This window comes from Phyllobates terribilis, unplaced genomic scaffold (genome assembly GCF_046119375.1).
Source record: "Phyllobates terribilis strain yellow unplaced genomic scaffold, ASM4611937v1 Scaffold_9__5_contigs__length_417890890, whole genome shotgun sequence".
Taxonomy (NCBI): domain Eukaryota; kingdom Metazoa; phylum Chordata; class Amphibia; order Anura; family Dendrobatidae; genus Phyllobates; species Phyllobates terribilis.
Genome location: NW_027362769.1, coordinates 156640519 through 156655515, shown reverse-complemented (window position 1 = coordinate 156655515; position 14997 = coordinate 156640519). Strand labels below are relative to the sequence as shown.

General features: G+C 43.9%; 1 protein-coding gene and 1 long non-coding RNA gene across 2 annotated transcripts in view; one reads left to right on the top strand and one right to left on the bottom strand.

Moving 5' to 3' along the window:
• Positions 1 to 10902, top strand: part of ARHGAP15 (Rho GTPase activating protein 15) — a 1188983-nt gene extending 1178081 nt beyond the window's left edge. The window contains exon 15 of the mRNA XM_073647243.1: positions 8604 to 10902. Coding sequence (XP_073503344.1) covers positions 8604 to 8775 — 172 coding nt within the window. The 3' untranslated portion in view covers positions 8776 to 10902. The remainder of the gene's footprint in view (positions 1 to 8603) is intronic.
• LOC141161820 (uncharacterized) overlaps positions 1 to 14997 on the bottom strand; it is a 101413-nt gene that overhangs the window by 14498 nt on the left and 71918 nt on the right. The gene's annotated exons all lie outside the window — the stretch shown is intronic.

Below are 14997 nucleotides of genomic sequence, written 5' to 3'. Positions count from 1 at the left end.
ACTCTACTTATTATATATGCGACTGACATGTTTGTATCTATCTAATCTATGTGTGATGCTCTATTCTTTCTGTTCTACATTGTCGGATACCGATGTATGCCGCTGATGAATTTCCGGCTTTTCATGTTTCACTGTGAGCACTGTTACCATCGATTTGGGCAATCACCTAATGCCACAACCACCATGGCTGTGACATTACAGTGAGTGGCAGACAATCCCTGCATGATTGGTGCTCTAAATAGCGCCAAACATGCAGGACGGGGACCCGTGCTCCCGCCCGAGCATCGCGCAAGTAGTCGGCGAGCTCCGAGCATCTCGAGTACTGAGATGCTCGGGCGAGTACCGCGCAGTGGCGAGCATGCTCGCTTATCACTAGAATACACCTCTCAAAAAAAGACACTGGATTTGAGTTTATGTTACGCTGCTATCACTCGGTGGTGTTGAGAAGTCTGGCCCAATCCAGCCCTTGTTCATTTTTATAAGAGTCAGCCTGTTAGCATTTTCATTTGATGCTCTTATCAGTTATAATTCCACCAGCGGCACTAAAAACCTGCTCTGATAAAACGGTAGCGGCAGGGCAGGCCAGGACCTCCAAGGCGTAGAGAGCCAGTTCATTCCACGTATCCAGCTTGGATACCCATTAATTATAAGGCACAGAGGAATCACAGAGGACGTTGGTATGGTCTGCAAGGTACTCCCTCAGCATATTCCCAAACTTTGCACTCCTTGTGAGAGTACCCCGCGCCTCAGGGCCTGTGCGATGGGAGAGGCTGAGAAAATTCTCCCAGAACTTTGACAGTGTACCCCTGCCTCTCCTGGATTGGAGTTGTGTCTCTCTCGCCGGTAGTCCTTGGTTGTCCAACGAACTGTGACCTCTGCCGCCAGTGTTTTCAGATGGGAATTTTTTTAATAGTTCCACAACAAGGGCCTTCTGGTACTGCCCCATTTTTGTACACCTATCCGCCTCAGGAATAAGAGATATAAAGTTCTCCTTGTAGCGTGGGTCTAGAAGTGTCACCAACCAGTAATGACTGTCACCCAAAATTTTGAGAACACGAGGGTCATGGGAAAGACAGCGTAACATAAACTCAGCCATGCGTGCCAGACTGCCAACAGGCAAGACTTCCGTCTCCTCACCAAGAGGACGACTGACCATGTTCTCCTCCTCTCTGTCCTCAGGCCATTCACGCTGAACAGACGGTATGACAGTTGTGCAGGTAGTACGGTCTATAGCGCATGAAACTAGCTCCTGTTCTTCCTTCTCCTCCTCCACTTCCTCATTGTCACCCAATCCACGTTGGGATGAGATGAGGCTTGGCTGTGTGTAATCACACTGTATGGTTCCTTGCTCCATCTCATCGTGCTCCGCCTGCAATGCATCCCCTTTGATTGTGAGCAGATAGCGTTTCTGAAGACAGAGAAGCGGGATGATGACACTAATTATGGCGTCATCGCCTCTCACCATCTTGATGGAGTCCTCAAAGTTTTGGAGGATGGTACATATGTCTGACATCCATGTCCACTCCTGAGGTCTTATGTGTGGAGTCTGAACTGAATACCGATGCCCTTGTTGATGCTGATACTCAACAACTGCCCTCTTCTGCTCACAAATCCTTCCTAATATCTGTAGTGTAGAGTTCCAACGCGTGGGGACATCACACACCAGTCTGTGAGCTGGAAGCTGCAAATGCTGCTGAAACACGGCAAGGGCGGCGGAAGCTGTAGGTGACTTTCTAAAATGGGCACACAGGCGGCGTACTTTAACAAGCAGATCCGGCAGCTCCGGGTAGGATTTGAGAAACCACTGAACCACGAGGTTAAGCACATGGGCCAGGCATGGTACGTGTGTGAGATCGCCTCGCCTCAGAGCCGCCACTAGTTTCCGGCCATGGTCACACACGACCATGCCTGACTGTAGGTTCAGCGGTGTGAGCCACAGATCTGCCTGCTCTTTCAGAGCTGTCCACAACTCTTCAGCATTGTGAGGTTTGTCACCTAAGCATATTAGCTTCAGCACAGCCTGTTGCTGCTTGGCCGAGGCAGTGCTGCAGTGCTTCCAGCTTGTGACTGATGTGGTCATTTCCGAGATGGAGGCTGAAGAGGAGGAGGAGGCTGAGGTGCAGGAGCTGTAGACTGTGGGGGCAACTCTGATTGACCTAGGGCCCGCAATCCTTGGCGTCGGGAGGACATTTTCCATCCCAAGGTCCGACTGGGTCACGGCTTCCACTATGCTAACCCAGTGTGCCATCAGCGAGATGTACCATCCCTGCCCACAAGCACTTGTCCACATGTGTGTGGTTAGGTGGACTTTCCCAGTAACTGCGTTGTTGAGGGCACGGCTAATGTTTTGGGACACGTGCTTGTGTAATGCAGAGACGGCACACCGGGAGAAATAGTGGCGGCTGGGGACCGAGTAGCGAGGGACGGCTGCCGCCATCAGGTTGCAGAATGCTTCCGTCTCCATGAGCCTAAAAGGCAACATTTCAAGCGCAAGCAGTCGCGAAATGTGGGAATTTAGTAGTGTGGCCTGTGGGGCGTTGGCTGCGTATTTACGCTTGCATTCCAAGGACTGGGGTATGGACAACTGAATGCTGCGCTGGGACAAGGACGTGCTTCCTGATACTGCTACTTGAAAAGTGTGCAACGACAGGTGCAGGGCTGGAGGCATCTTTGCATGCACAATGGACAGGGAATTAGCTTGCATGCATAACAGCGGAAGAAGCAGTGGTGCAACCCGCAGACACTGTTCCTGGACCCTGGGGTTCAGCCCACAAAGTTGGGTGCTTTGCTGCCATCTGCCTCATCATGCTGGTGGTGGTCGGGCTGGAAATTTTGCTACCCCTGCTGATGCTGGCCTGGCAGGTGGTGCAAATGGCCTTTTTGGGGTTATCGGCAGAGTATTTAAAAAACAACCAGACCTAACAGTTGTAATGGCAACTTCCTTTGTGTTGATGTTACAGGGAACGGTTGCCTGCCTTCTGTCTGCGGCCACCACACTGCTTCTTCCTGCCTGTTGGGGTGCTTTGCCTCTCTCCCTCTGTGTGCTGCTGTCCTCGCTCTGCATGTCCTCCTTGGGTCAGTTACTATATCATCCACCATCTCATCTTCCACTTCTGCACCATGGTCCTCCTCCTGACTTTCTGGCAATAGTGTCTCATCATCGTCCACCTCTTGTGACACTTTCTCACCGTCGCCTTCGTGTGACCGTGGCTGCTCAAATATTTGGGCATCGCTACATGCGATCTCCTCTTGCCCCGTTTCAAGTGGACTGGGCGAAAGGCCCAAATCTATAAATGGAAAAGTGAACTGCTCTTCAGAGTGTCCAAGTGTGGGATCAGTTGTCTCTGGGCACTCGGCATGGTGGGAGGAAGGAGGTTCAGAGTGAGGAATATACGGTCCAGACTCACAGCTACTGAGACTTGACCGTGTGCAAGACAAGGTGGTGGTGGTGGCTAAGTGACTGGAAGCATTATCCGCTATCCAACCAATAACCTTTGCACACTGCTCTGTGTTCAATAGTGGTGTGCTGCGGTCCCCTAGGAATTGGGAAAGGAAGGTCAGGCGAGAAGATGTGGGTGTTTGTTGTGGCACAATTTCAGCTTGCCCACGGCCTCGGCCTCTGCATGCACCATCACCATCACGTCCAGTTCCCGGTCCCTTGCCACGCGCTTTGCCCATTTTAAATGGAGGACAGTATCTTCCACGGTCACTACAAAAGGCTGAATTTGGAGCGAACCTATATGTGATCCGTGTGACACAGTTTTAAATACCTGGCCTGTAGGTAACTATTTTGAACAGCAAACCGGTGTCAAAAACTTCACTGACACACTGAAACAAATTTTTAATGGAGGCCAGTATTTTCTGACAACGTACAGTACAGACCAAAAGTTTGGACACACCTTCTCATTTAAAGATTTTTCTGTATTTTCTTGACTATGAAATTTGTACATTCACACTGAAGGCATCAAAACTATGAATTAACACATGTGGAATTATATACTTAACAAAAAAGTGTGAAACAACTGAAAATATGTCTTATATTCTAGGTTCTTCAAAGTAGCCACCTTTTGCTTTGATGACTGCTTTGCACACTCTTGACATTCTCTTGATGAGCTTCAAGAGGTAGTCACCGGAAATGGTCTTCCAACAATCTTGAAGGAGTTCCCAGAGATGCTTAGCACTTGTTGGCCCTTTTGCCTTCACTCTGCGGTCCAGCTCACCCCAAACCATCTCGATTGGGTTCAGCTCTGGTGACTGTGGAGGCCAGGTCATCTGGCGTAGCACCCCATCACTCTCCTTCTTGGTCAAATAGCCCTTACACAGCCTGGAGGTGTGTTTGGGGTCATTGTCTTGTTGAAAAATAAATGATGGTCCAACCAAACGCAAACCGGATGGAATAGCATGCCGCTGCAAGATGTTGAGGTCGCCATGCTGGTTCAGTATGCCTTCAATTTTTAATAAATCCCCAACAGTGTCACCAGCAAAGCACCCCCACACCATCACACCTCGTCCTCCATGCTTCACGGTGGGAACCAGGCATGTAGAGTCCATCCGTTCACCTTTTCTGCGTCGCACAAAGACGCAGTTGTTGGAACCAAAGATCTCAAATTTTGACTCATCAGACCAAAGCACAGATTTCCACTGGTCTAATGTCCATTCCTTGTGTTCTGTAGCCCAAACAAGTCTCTTCTGCTTGTTGCCTGTCCTTAGCAGTGGTTTAGTAGCAGCTATTTTACCATGAAGGCCTGCTGCACAAAGTCTCCTCTTAACAGTTGTTGAAGAGATGTGTCTGCTGCTAGAACTGTGTGTGGCATTAACCTGGTCTCTAATCTGAGCTGCTGTTAACCTGTGATTTCTGTGGCTGGTGACTCGGATAAACTTATCCTCAGAAGCAGAGGTGACTCTTGGTCTTCCTTTCCTGGGGCGGTCCTCATGTGAGCCAGTTTCTTTGTAGCGCTTGATGGTTTTTGCAACTGCACTTGGGGATACTTTCAAAGTTTTCCCAATTTTTCGGACTGACTGACCTTCATTTCTTAAAGTAATGATAGCCACTCGTTTTTATTTACTTAGCTGCTTTTTTCTTGTCATAATACAAATTCTAACAGTCTACTCAGTAGGACTATCAGCTGTGTATCCACCAGACTTCTGCACAACACAACTGATGGTCCCAACCCCATTTATAAGGCAAGAAATCCCACTTATTAAACCTGACAGGGCACACCTGTGAAGTGAAAACCATTTCCGGTGACTACCTCTTGAAGCTCATCAAGAGAATGCCAAGAGTGTGCAAAGCAGTCATCAAAGCAAAAGGTGGCTACTTTGAAGAACCTAGAATATAAGACATATTTTCAGTTGTGTCACACTTTTTTGCTAAGTATAGAATTCCCCATGTGTTAATTCATAGTTTTGATACCTTCATTGTGAATATACAATTTTCATAGTTATGAAAATACAGAAAAATCTTTAAATGAGAAGGTGTGTCCAAACTTTTGGTCTGTACTGTATATGTGATCCGTGTGATGGAGAAAACACAGTTTTAAATAGCTGGATTTCTAGCGCTGTAATATGGAAAGGACCTGGCTGTATTCTGTAGTGCCAATAAGCTAATGGTGCAGAAAAACAGTGTTCTCTGGATTGCTTATTAAGCAAATAATGAGGATTAAGATCCCAAAAAAAATTATTCCTGGCCCCTGAGACCTGGGCCTTTGTCTAGAAGCAGCAGACAGAACTGGAATGGAGCCTCTCGTGCAATGTGCACTGCAGTCTGCTATATACACTGTCTGCCTGATATCTCTGCAGATGGATTAGTCCTCAGAAGGACTGTTAGTTGAGATGGATATGTGTAATGTACGGTTTTTCTCCCTACACTACCTAATAAACAAGCAAATCTTTCCCTAGCACAGCAGCACCTCTCCCTACTCTGCCTGATTCCAGAGTGACTGTGACGAGCAAGGCGGTGCCAGGTCTGACATGGACCTGATGACGCTGTGCGGCCAGCCAATCACTGTAATGCGACAACTAACATGGCTGCAGCATTACAGTGTGTGGAAGATAATCCCTGCATATTGATTGGTGCTCTAAAGAGCGCGAAACATGCAGGGAGGGGACTTGTGCATCCGCCCAAGCATCTCGCAAGCTCTGAGAATCTCAAGTACTGTGATGCTCGGGCGAGTAGTGAGTACATGCGAGTATGCTCGCTCATCACTAATAAGCATAACATTCTTAGCAGTGATGAGCGAGTGTGCTCGTTGAACCCATTAACCGAGCATGCTTGGGTGCTTACCGAGTATCTTTGGCATGCTCGTATATTATGTTCGAGTCCCTGCGTCTGCATGATTTATGTCTGTTACACAGCCTCAACACATGTGAGGATTCCCTAACAAACAGGCAATCCCTGCACTTGTTGAGGCTGACTAACAGCCGTAATTCATGCAGACGCAGGGTCTCGAACATAATATATGAGCACGGCGAAGATACTCATTAAGCACCCGAGAATGCTCGGTGAAAGGGTTAAAGGAGCACACTTGCTCATCACTAGTTCTTAGTAATTATAGCCAGTCTGTGCAAGTGACCATCTAACTTCAGAGTAATCCAGTAATCGGCCTGCTAAGTCAACTATAAAGTGATTAAAATAAGTTCCCAATGGATATAATTTTGGGGTCCCTTGCCTAATAAACAGTAAAAGATTGCTGAATTTGTAGAAATATATTTATTTTCCTAGCTTAGGCTAGGTGCAGATGGCCGTGTAGTCTCTCATCTGAGAGAATCGGATCAACTATGCAAATAAAACTCTGATCAGAGTGTCCGCATAGTGTGATCTGATTCTCTCAGATGAGGAGAAGATGGAGAAAAAAATGTCTCCATCTTCTACATTGTGTCAGTATCCGATCAAACTTGGGAATGAAGTAATTTTTTCCCCACACCAGCTCTGTCCGAGGAAAAAATCGGACATGTGCACAAAACGACGGATAGCACTAGTCTGATTATTACGGTCACCTGCACAAGGTCTTATATAGTGCCATCATGTTCCTCAGAGCTGTACAGACATAATCATTGTTGTTCCTATTGGGACTCGAATTTCCTATCAGTATATCTTTGGAGTGTGGGAGAAAACTGGAGAACCAGGAGAAAACCCACACAAACACGGGGAGAACATACATTGGAAGCTAGAACCCCAGCGCTTCTCAGTAATAGTGCTAACCACTGAGCTACCGTGCTGCCCAAAGAGACGGACCATTGGACAGATGGGTGGATTATAAGATAGATAGATAGACAGAAAGATAGAGTCCGATATTGCTTTGCTCCATTGTAAGAGAATGAGAAGTCCTAATATTCTGAACAGCCATCTTCCACCCATATTGATGTAATGCTCCGTTTCCATTTGGATTTATTGGAAGAGGTTTGGTATATACGTTGGATACTTTGCATCTCCCAAATTATAAGCCTTATGCATTTTAATTACAAGACAGACAGACAGACAGACAGACAGACAGATAGATAGATAGATAGATAGATAGATAGATAGATAGATAGAGGAATAGATAGATAGATAATAGATAGATAGATAGATAGATAATAGATAGATAGATAATAGATAGATAGATAGATAGATAATACATAGATAGATAATAGATAGAGAGATAGATAAATAGATAGATGATAGATAGATAGATAGATAGATAGATAGATAGATAGATAGATAGAGTCCGATATTGCTTTGCCCCATTGTAAGAGAATGAGAAGTCCTAATATTCTGAACAGCCATCTTCCACCCATATTGATGGAATGCTCCGTTTCCATTTGGATTTATTGGAAGAGGTTTGGTATATACGTTGGATACTTTGCATCTCCCAAATTATAAGCCTTATGCATTTTAATTAGAAGACAGACAGAGAGTCAGACAGACAGACAGACAGACAGATAGATAGATAGATAGATAGATAGATAGATAGAGGAATAGATAGATAGATAATAGATAGATAGATAGATAGATAGATAGATAGATAGATAGATAATAGATAGATAGATAGATAGATAGATAGATAGATAGATAGATAGATAGATAGATAGATAGATAGATAGATATTGGATATCAGTCTCTCGTCTTTAAGATCTGTTTCATTTTAAAATAAATTGGCTTCTTTTCCTGCACATGAAAAAATATCGTCTTTGGCTAAAATTAACTATGCAGCCAGTAATGTGGCCTAGAATGGAATAATTATTAGCTACTTTTATATCCCATGAAACAATGTTTTATTTCAGGAAAGTAATAAGAATCTTCTGATTGTGGTTATTTTGATTGAGTCGTCGTAGAAAATACCGAAAGCAAGCGATTTCATCTTTTTTTTTTTTTTTATTTCAAACGGGAAAATGATTAGAAATTAGATTTTCACGGCCAAACATATCTAAGTGGCCTGTATTTAATTCTCCGCTTCAGAGAGATATGAGACTACAATGCGCTTAGGAAACAGTGCCGCTAATTACTTGTTCTTTAGGTAACAACTTTTTCTTCCCATGGGGACCTAAATTTGTCAACATTAGGAATTTAACCCCCGAAGAAGTGGAGGAATGTAAACTGATATGTCCTTGTGTTATTTTTACAGGATTGTCGTCAACGCCTCCGTGAACCTGATGTCAACACAGAGCTTGGGGATTGTTTTTGGACCGACCCTCCTGAGACCGGAAAATGATTCGGGGAACATGGCTGTCTGCATGGTTTATCAAAATCAAATAGTAGAGCTTATGATATTGGAATTTGATGTTGTCTTCTGTTAAATTTAGTCAATATTTACCCAAAAAGGAGATCACGGTCTATCAAATCCCAAATTTACTCTGACACTCCAAACCAAACTCTTTATCTAGGTTATACACATCATTTGTAGTCTCTAAATTGAACCAAGAGACCTTTTGGGTCCTCATAGGCAATAGGACATGGGTGCAAGTGCTACATCTACAGTCCCTATAATCTTACCCCTAAATCAACTTGAAGAGGTTAGCACACCAACATTTATCATCCATCCATAGTAGAGGTGATCAATATAGGATTAGTGGAGGTCCAACCACTGGAACTCCAACAGATCTCAAAAGTAAGGGTCCCTTGTGTGAATGCTCATTCTTGAGAGCACCGCTCCATTCACATTCTACACCAGGAACATGGGACCCCTAATCTCCTGATCAATGGGATTCCCATCAATCAGACTCCCACTATTCATACATTTAACACTTACCCATGGGAAATATTGATAGGATAACCTTTTTAATAAACCAAAGAGATGTCCTCTCCACTCGGAGGACCATTGGTGAGCTTAAAAACATTCCTGTGGGCCATCATAATTGGTTTCCTGCCATGCTTTAAACCCCACAAAACTGTAGGGTAGATCACCAATTATCTTGGACTTTCCCTTTGCTTCAAAGGCTAATTGTAAAGATCCCAGCAGTAAGGTCCTACATACAAGGTCAACTCAACCAACTAATTCCTTAGGCATCAGTGTATACCAGACAAAACGGATATATTAAACGTACCCTTAGCCATAGAAATAATTTGCTGCCTTAAATAGAATGTGTCATCATTTAAAAGAATCATTTTATTTAAAAGAAAACTTATAATTCATGTTCTGTACAGAAGATTTTTCTGCAGTTTCATTGTCATCACAGAGAGGATTACAATGATAGATAACACCCCTATGTTCAGTACATAACACACGATCCACCATTCACAATAGGTGATGTCACAGCTCACCTCCTCCTCCTCCTCCTGTACAATGACTGATAACACCTCTATATACAGTAGATAACACAGGATCTACCATTCACAATAGGTGATATCACAGCTCACCTCCTCCTCCTGTACAATGACATTTGCACAAGGCAACAAGTATGCTTAGGAGGGTAGATCTCTAAAATCTTCCTGTATGACATTTTCATCTTTGGGGTTACATTTTTCAATCAATGTCAACTTTTTATAATTTTGTTACTTCTCGATTAAACTTTCTTTGTTGATTAATATATCTCCATAGCAGCTCCAAATCCTCTGAATAGACAACGGGAAGTTTTATTATTGGTTTCACAAGGGTTTTTTGGTGAAAAAGTCACATATTTTTGGTGCCTGCCAAATTTTTGCTAAAATGTGAAACTTTTTATTGCTTCTCAATACTTTATATGGTGGATCGGTTGCAGATTTATGATACAATTTTCCCATTAAGTTCAACAGAGAAGTTAAAATTCCTACAAAACTTTTTTTTTGTTTCAGGTTGTGTCCCAGAATTTCAGCAAAATACACAAATCCGGAAAATAATTTTAAGTGAAATAATAATAATAATAATGATGATGATGAACCACTTGTGCTTTCCTGACTCATTCTCCTGTGTCTCTGCCTGTCTCTGAATATCCGGACCTCCTGTAATCAGGTCTCATCCCATGTGACCACCATAGCCAATCACATTAGGAAATGAATTTACGTCAAATTTTTTAATTTATTTAATTTTCAAAATTATTATATTGCAAAAAGTGGACATTGATTTTAAGATTTGGGTTGTGTAGGTAAATCCATGTTTTTCAGGGGAGGTGCAGGCAGTTTTTATTTTTGCACAGAGATATAATTTTTATAGATACATTTATTGTTTTATACTATAAATAAGAAGCTTTTTGTGGAGTTGTAAATGTCTGCGTGTACGACATGAATGTAAAGATGATATACGAACCCAGAAATGGTGGATACATGTATGAAATGTTTTTTGGTTTTTTTACAGCATTGTCTTTCTAGGACCTTTAATATGACCATCATGTGTTCCCTATAGTATGTGAACATCGGGAACCTTTATCATATTATGTTATATTATATATCTTATAGCAGTTTTATTGCATTTGTTTAATATCGGTTATAAATAAAGAATGTGTTTGAAACTTTTTGGAAGTGTTTAAAAAACACACAAAAGGGCTCGATTTATTATTGCATTTGCGCCTGTCTTTTATCTAATGTTATCTAATGTTTAGTGTTGTAAAGAGTAAGTTTTATTTCATAAATCAATAGTACACATGAAATTAAGCAACTTTGTAATATATCATATCAGAGCAATTTGCTTCTTTCTCCTCCTGGACTGATCTTTCACTCTTGATTCATTGGTAAAATCTGTATTCAGTGAATACAGATTTTCCCAATACTGAGATAGGAGACCATTATGGGGCTTGATTTTTGTTTTCCAGATGTTTGCGGCTGCTTCATCTGTTGCAACTTTTTAAAAGGTCATAAAATTTTTTGCAAAAATTTATTCCAGTCCCTTCCTGGAGTTTTTTTTTTGTGCAAATGTTAAAGTTATGTGCAACATTTTAAAGGAACATGTGACTGTTTAAAAAAGTAAAAGACAAAAATAAAGAGCATTTTTATTGTGCAAAATGAATGAACCATGTGCGCCATTTTGAAGAATTTGGCACAAAAAGTGTCAGTGAATGTCATAAGGCAAAAAAAGAAAAATGACTTGGGGAAAAAAAATGCAAGTGATGAATTGGGCCCTAAATTCTTTACAAAACTTAATATGAAAATAATATAGTCTGTATATAATGTAGTACAGTGGGGGAAAAAGTATTTAGTCAGCCACCAATTGTGCAAGTTCTCCCACTTAAAAAGATGAGAGAGGCCTGTAATTGACATCATAGGTAGACCTCAAGTATGAGAGACAAAATGAGGAAACAAATCCTGAAAATCACATTGTCTGATTTGGAAAGAAATTTTTTTCAAATTTTGGTGGAAAATAAGTATTTGGTCAATTACAAAAGTTCATCTCAATACTTTGTTATATATCCTTTGTTGGCAATGACAGAGGTCAAACATTTTCTGTAAGTCTTCACAAGGTTGGCACACACTGTTGCTGGTATGTTGGCCCATTCCTCCATGCAGATCTCCTCTAGAGCAGTGATGTTTAGGGGCTGTCGCTGGGCAACACGGACTTTCAACTCCCTCCAAAGGTTTTCTATAGGGTTTAGTTCTGGAGACTGGCTAGACCACTCCAGGACCTTGAAATTCTTCTTACAAAGCCACTCCTTCGTTGCCCTGGCGGTGTGCTGGGGGTCATTGCCATGCTGAAAGACCCAGACACACTTCATCTTCAATGCCCTTGCTGATGGAAGGAGGTTTGCACTCAAAATTTCACAATACATGGCCCCATTCATTCTTTCATGTACACGGATCAGTCATCCTGGTCCCTTGGCAGAGAAACAGCCCCAAAGCATGATGTTGCCACCCCCATGCTTCACAGTAGGTATGGTGTTCTTTGGATGTGACTCAGCATTCTTTCTCCTCCAAACACGACGAGTTGTGTTTCTACCAAACAGTTCTACTTTGGTTTCATCTGACCATATGACATTCTCCCAATACTCTTCTGGATCATCCAAATGCTCTCTAGCAAACTTCAGACGGGCCCGGACATGTAATGTGTAGCGTCGGCGTCCCTGCCTCCTGCTAGGCAGAGACGACGTTCCTCTCACCTCCCTGCTCCGTCCTCGGCGTCCTCTTCCCGCGCTGCTGGCAGCGCTCGCAGCTTCCCGGTCACTGTGCTTAGGGCGTGCGCGTGCTCCCTCTCTCTTAAAGGGGCCGCGCGCGCCGTCCTAAGGAGTCCCTGGCCAATTGCCGGTGGAGCTCCCATATATAAGGCACCTCCTCCAAAATGCAGGTGCCCGAGCAAAGTTGTTGCAAAGCCTTTCACCTCTGCTTCAGCCCTCATGTCCCGTTGCCAGTCTGCTTTCCAGCTCTGTCTTCCTGCTTGCATTCCTACGGTCCGACAGTCTGTCTACCTGCGTCCGCCAGTCTGTCTATGGACCAGTCCGCCTGCGGATCAGGAAGCACCTGCCTGATACCTGCCTGAGATCACCTGCCAGCCAGCCGAGAGACTCTTACCCGCTCACCTGGGAGCGCTCACCTGCTACCCGCCAGCTAGCCTACCTGGAGGCTCTGCCGTCACTTGCCCTGACCACCTGCCAGCCAGCCGAGAGACTCTTACCCGCTCACCTGGGAGCGCTCACCTGCTACCCGCCAGCTAGCCTACCTGGAGGCTCTGCCGTCACTTGCCGTGACCACCTGCCTGTCTAGAGACTCTTGCCCTGCTGTCACTTGCCGTGACCACCTGCCTGTATAGAGACTCTTACCCTGCTGTCACTTGCCGTGACCACTCGCCTGTCAAGAGACTGTTCCCGTCACTTGCCGTGACCTCCTGCCCTTCTACCCAGAGACTGTTCCTGTCACTTGCTGTGACTACCTGCCCGCCTTCCCTGGGAGCCACCCGCTTCCTTACAAGGACTGCCCCTTTGTATAGTAGCTCAGAGGTTCCACCTCCCAGACCCGTTACACAATGGCTTAAGCAGGGGGACACGTCTGCCACTGCAGGATCTGAGTCCTTGGCGGCGTAGTGTGTTACTGATGGTAGCCCGTGTAACGTTGGTCACAGCTCTCTGCAGGTCATTCACTAGGTCTCCCCGTGTGGTTCTGGGATTTTTACTCACCGTTCTTGAGATCATTTTGACCCCACGGGGTGATATTTTGTGTGGAGCCCCAGATCGAGGGAGATTATCAGTGGTCTTGTATGTCTTCCATTTTCTAATTATTGCTCCCACAGTTGATTTCCTCACACCAAGCTGCTTGCCTATTGCAGATTCAGTCTTCCCAGCCTGGTGCAGGGCTACAATTTTGTTTCTGGTGTCCTTCGACAGCTCTTTGGTCTTCACCATAGTGGAGTTTGGAGTGTGACTGTTTGAGGTTGCCGACAGGTGTCTTTTATACTGATAACAAGTTCAAACAAGTGCCAGTACTACAGGTAATGAGTGGAGGACAGAGGAGCCAGTACTACAGGTAATGAGTGGAGGACAGAGGAGCCTCTTAAAGAAGAAGTTACAGGTCTGTGAGAGACAGAAATCTTGCTTGTTTGTAATTGATCAAATACTTATTTTGAAAAAAATTTCTTTCCAAATCAGACAATGTGATTTTCAGGATTTGTTTTCTCATTTTGTCTCTCATAGTTGAGGTCTACCGATGATGTCAATTACAGGCCTCTCATCTTTTTAAGTGGGAAAACTTGCACAATCGGTGGCTGACTAAATACTATTTTTACCCAATGTAAGTTACTAGTAAGTTATAGGACAGCACTATCTTAAGGAATATAAGTGTAGGTGCATGGCTGAAAAATATAAAAAATTCTTATACACACCTTACTGCTCACCTCACCGGCGCCTGTGCATCAACTGTCCGGTCATCGACACATCTTCAGATTGTCGCAACGTACACTGAAATCCCCTGCACAAGTGCCCAAAAGGTCACGGCGCACAAGCGCAAAACCCTCCTGGGCCTCATCAAAGAGATTTGAGAGTGAGCGGTGGTGATCAGAAGATGCAGCGAGGACTGGATGGTCAATGGAGAGAAGCGGAGGGGTTGAAGAGGTGAGGAGAAGATAAGGATTTTTTGATTTTTTTACATCTTAAGTGTATTTTGTTTTGGGGTCTGGGGAGAACCCAGAAAATAATAAAGGACATTAAATTTGTGGACAAGAACTTCTCTGCGAATCAAATTTCCCAGAAAAGTCCACGTGAACCGGCAAATTCTAATTTCGTCTGATCCGCTCATCTCTAGTAACTGCGAACAATATTTTAAAAAAACCTGTGTGATCTGAAAAGCAGGTGGATTAAAAACAATTGTCCACACACCTTAGGGATCACCTGATGCTCCGGTTTCTACACTTACCGAATCGCCTGCTATTCTCTATACTTCCTTTTCTCGTTAAACCTGTGACTGTTACAGTCAATGAGTGGCTGCGGTAGTCACGTGTTTGTTCAGATTGGGCAGAAAATACAGAAATCAGCTATGTAATTGTTGTCTAGATTAAAAAGGGCCACTGCAGCCAATCACCATCTGTAATGGTGACATGTTGGTCAAAGCTGTTGCCAGTGATCGGCTGCAGTGGTCATGTGTCCTTCTAGATAGAACAGGAAGTATAAAGATTAGAGATGAGCGTTGTT